The 4120-nt window shown below is 38.8% G+C and overlaps 1 protein-coding gene across 2 annotated transcripts; it reads right to left on the bottom strand.

Annotated features, from left to right (window-relative positions):
• Nucleotides 1–404: 404 nt before the first annotated feature.
• On the bottom strand, nucleotides 405–2937 carry LOC115170932 (leukocyte cell-derived chemotaxin-2). Of its 2 annotated transcripts, none has more exons than XM_029727327.1 (4): nucleotides 2779–2937; nucleotides 1325–1436; nucleotides 893–1044; nucleotides 405–609 (listed from the first exon to the last, which is right to left on the bottom strand). In XM_029727327.1, the coding sequence occupies exons 1-4, from the start codon at nucleotides 2816–2818 to the stop codon at nucleotides 443–445; spliced, it is 471 nt and encodes a 156-aa protein (XP_029583187.1). In that variant the 5' UTR covers nucleotides 2819–2937; the 3' UTR covers nucleotides 405–442. The 2 variants fall into 2 exon arrangements, with proteins under 2 accessions (XP_029583187.1, XP_029583194.1); XM_029727334.1 differs by having other exon boundaries at nucleotides 1325–1424; nucleotides 2779–2912.
• Nucleotides 2938–4120: the final 1183 nt, after the last annotated feature.

Genomic DNA, 4120 nt, shown 5'->3' on the forward strand with positions numbered 1-4120 from the left:
TGCCAGAGACCGTTGTCTTGTAGACAGCTTTATAATCTCTCACGTGTCTCCAGTGCTTCCCATAAAGAAATAACAGCAACATAACAGGTTTGCTGCTTGATATCCTTGTATCAATCATGTAGATAAACAAGGAAGTGAAAAGGAGTGTATAACCAGTAACCCATATCAATGATAAATGTCATGTTGAGCTCTTTGAAACTTCAACACATTGTTTGTTGTGGGAGTATCACAAAGGTAGGAGGTCAGAATATGATCAATTCATGACGGGTGGACTATCCCTTTAAGCTATGTTTATACTCCAATACAGAATGAATGTAACATTTCATTTCAGAAGTTTACAACATTTATGTATTTCATACAATAACAAAAAAGGATAAATAATTGTTTTCACACAGTAAGGCCTATCATTGTGATAATTTAGATGATTTATTTAACCAATCAATCAGAAGTACTTGGTGGGGTCGGACTTGTCACACATCTGGACGTGGACGTGAGAAGTGATCCCTGGGTAGACACTCTGCATGGGGAGCAGGGTCCCAATCCTCTGGCCCTTCTTCACCACCCCAGAGTAACTGTCAGGCTTCACGTAGAACAGCTTAAAGCACAGACCTGCAAGACAGACAATCACAGTGTGAGTCAATCAATCATTCAACCAGTCAATCAATTCATTTGCCATATATTCTTCCATTTCATTCTGCCATGACGCATTAGTTGCCGGTATGTACTGTACTTCAGTGAAACAGTAGTCATTACATTGGGATGCATTATTAAAATAGGCATAGCATTTACTGTGCTATTGATCTCCTTCCAAGGTATTAAAACAAATAATTCAGGATAGACTATTGATCTCCTTCCAGGGTATTAAAAGAAATGATTCAGGGTAGACACTGACCTTCCCCACTGAGCTTGATCCCGTCGTTGATGGCTGCCTTCTTTGGGTTTGTGTACACTGTCACTTTGCCGTTGAGTTTCACGTCAAATGGAGCGTACACTGTGGCCCCGTCGTTACACACGATGTCAATGCCCTCATGCACATGGTCTGTTCTGGACATAGAGATTGGAAGGGGTTAATGCAGAAGGATTCACAAAGCATTCACAGTCTCTCAATCAGACCATTATGGTATGTTTTCACTTGTTGTTTTGTGAGTATTGTACTGTGTACAGTCAGAGCAGGGGTCTCAGATCAAATTGATATTATTAATATTGTACTAATGGGTTCTTAGAAATAATTATTATGTGGTTACCATCTTACCAACTAAATTATGATGTAAATTGTGGACAGTCAAATAAAGCGAAACCAAACTGATACATTAACTTGCCATACCTGCTTGCTCCGTACTGTCCTTGTCCCCAGTTGTCCCCTGTCCTCCTCCTGTTACTGGAATTTCCGCTACACAGCTGACCGAACTTGGCCATCTCACACTCTGGCAACACAGCTAGAGATTAAATGGACAACTGATATGTTGACTGAGGAGGAAACCCTTTTATGCTGATATTCTTTTCCACTAAACTAACTAAAGAGCATTTATATTAAAGGGGCAGTGCTGTCAAAAAGGTGATTTCCTGTGTTTTATATACACTACCATTCAAAAGTTTGTGGTGACTTAGAATAAAAAAATGTTGTAGCTGGAAACGGTTCCAATGGCATATTGTGTTAGCTAATCCAAGTTTATAATTTTCAAAGGATAATTGATCATTAGAAAACCCTTTTGCAATTATGTTAGCACAGCTGAAACTGTTGTTCTGATTAAAGAAGCAATAAAAATGGCCTTCTTTAGACTAGTTGAGTATCTGGAGCATCAGCATTTGTGGGTTCGATTATAGGTTCAAAATGGCCAGAACAAAGACCTTTCTTCTGAAACTCGTTGGTCTATTCCTGTTCTGAGAAATGAAGGCTATTCCATGCGAGAAATTGCCAAGAAACTGAAGATCTCGTACGAGGCTGTGTACTACTCCCGTCACAGAACAGCGCAAACTGTCTCTAACCAGAACAGAAAGAGGAGAAAGTTTGAGAAACAGACGCCTCACAAGTCCTCAACTGGCAGCTTCCTTAAATAGTACCCGCATAACACCAGTCAACGTCATCAGTGAAGAGGCGACTCTGGGATACTGGCCTTCTAGGCAGAGCACTGACCAGAATAGAAAGAGGAGTGGGAGGCGGTAGTGTATATTGTATTTAAATGGTAGTGTATATTTCCTTTAATGTATACCCCGGGAGTCAGAAAGCAGGTGCAGACGGTGAGTTTTAGTACTGAACAGATAATAAAGAACAAACATGGGACGCATACTGAACGTGAGAGAAAAACCAATAACACCTAAAGACTGATGACAAGAGAGGGCTAAATAAAGTACATTTTAAATACATTTTTGGATAAGTTAATAGACCAATAATAAAGAGTTTTCCCTCTCTGCCATTAATAGCTTGTTTTCAGGTTACACATTCCGTCCATTAAGCTCCTCCAATTAAGCCCCTCTCTCAGATTACTCCCAGACAGTCCTAGCAAAATGCTTGCCTGAGAAATTGCATTTAGCTAAGAAGTGCTTTTTTTTACAATTTTAATTGAAAACAATCACAGTAAGGTACTTAATTATTACCCAGAAATTATTTGATATTGAGATAAAAACTGCATTGGACCTTTAAAATGCCAAAATAATATTGAACACTAACAGCACCCAGAACCAAATCGCATGTGTGAGTTGACCAGCTACTTGATTTGATATATTTAATCTATATGACAACGTGATAGATATCGCAATGGATTGATCAAATAGTCTTACCCATAAGGACTACAGTAAGCAGAAGAATAGCTGTCTTCATGTTGAAGCCTGAGGGGATGCTTTCGCTCAAGGAGAAACTCTGCAAGAAGGTCTTGCTCAGCTTCAGTCTATTTTTCTGACTGCACAAGGTCTGTGCTTTAAAGTACCTCGTAGTGAGAACTTTCCCACATTACACACCCTTGTTTCAAACAATTGCCACAGAATTGAAAACCCAGGATTTGGAAATTCTTTGTTTAATTTGTGAAATCCAGAAAAAAATATTTGGTGTTCTCAATTGGTAGAACAAAATGGTGGACAGCAGGGTAAACAAATGGTGACATTAACCTGAACTGTTACCTTACCTGTTACTTGGCTAACAGGGTTAGTTCAGAACAGAGTATGTGAGCTGAGTGGAGGGAGGAGTGGAGCGTGCCCAATTTGACTGGGGCATTTTTCCCAAATGCTGGAAATTCAGACTTCGCACCCGCTCCAATTTTCATCTGGTGGCCAAAATCGAAATTACACCTACACTCCTATCTGAATGTATGGCCTTTCTCTTACATTTCATAGATGATGGAAATAAAATGTGGAAAGTATTTTTTGTTTGTATTATCTTTTATCAGATCTAATGTGTTATTCTCCTAAATTAATTTCATATTTCCACAAACTTCAAAGTGTTTTCTTTCAAATGGTATCAAGAATATGCATATCCTTGCTTTAGGTCCTGAGCTACAGGCAGTTAGATTTGGGTCATTTTAGATGGAAATTGAAAAAAGCGTGCAATCCTTATTAAGCAGTGCTCACTTCATGAGCTCATAGCATGCCTGGCCCAGCATGCATTTGTAGTCTACTTGTGTGCTGCTATAGCCCCTGGCTGTAGCTACTGTCAGGGATTTCGCAAAATATTTTCATAAAGAAACTGATTAAAACATACAGGTGAAAAATCAAGGTGACTTAAAGATGAGGACCCAGAACAAGAGCGTGAGTGAAGTGATGTAGTGTCCACAACTAAAGAATCATTGTGGAATCTGAAAAGACCGGTATACCGAAAGTATGAAAGTGTACTTACTACGTGCACATGCTAACAGAAAGGAACGAGGTGGGCAGCTAGCTAAGTGTGTCATTGTACCAAAGTATTTATAAACTAAAAGTCAATCTCTTAAAATGTTATTTCATTTTTGTTCTATTATCTACAGTTGAAGTCGGAAGTTTACATACAATTAGGTTGGAGTCATTAAAACTTGTTTTTCAACCACTCCACAAATTTCTTGTTATCAAACTATAGTTTTGGCAAGTCGATTAGGACACCTACTTCGTACATGACACAAGTAACTCTTCCAACAATTGTTTACAGACAGATTAT

This window comes from Salmo trutta, chromosome 3 (genome assembly GCF_901001165.1).
Source record: "Salmo trutta chromosome 3, fSalTru1.1, whole genome shotgun sequence".
NCBI lineage: Eukaryota > Metazoa > Chordata > Actinopteri > Salmoniformes > Salmonidae > Salmo > Salmo trutta.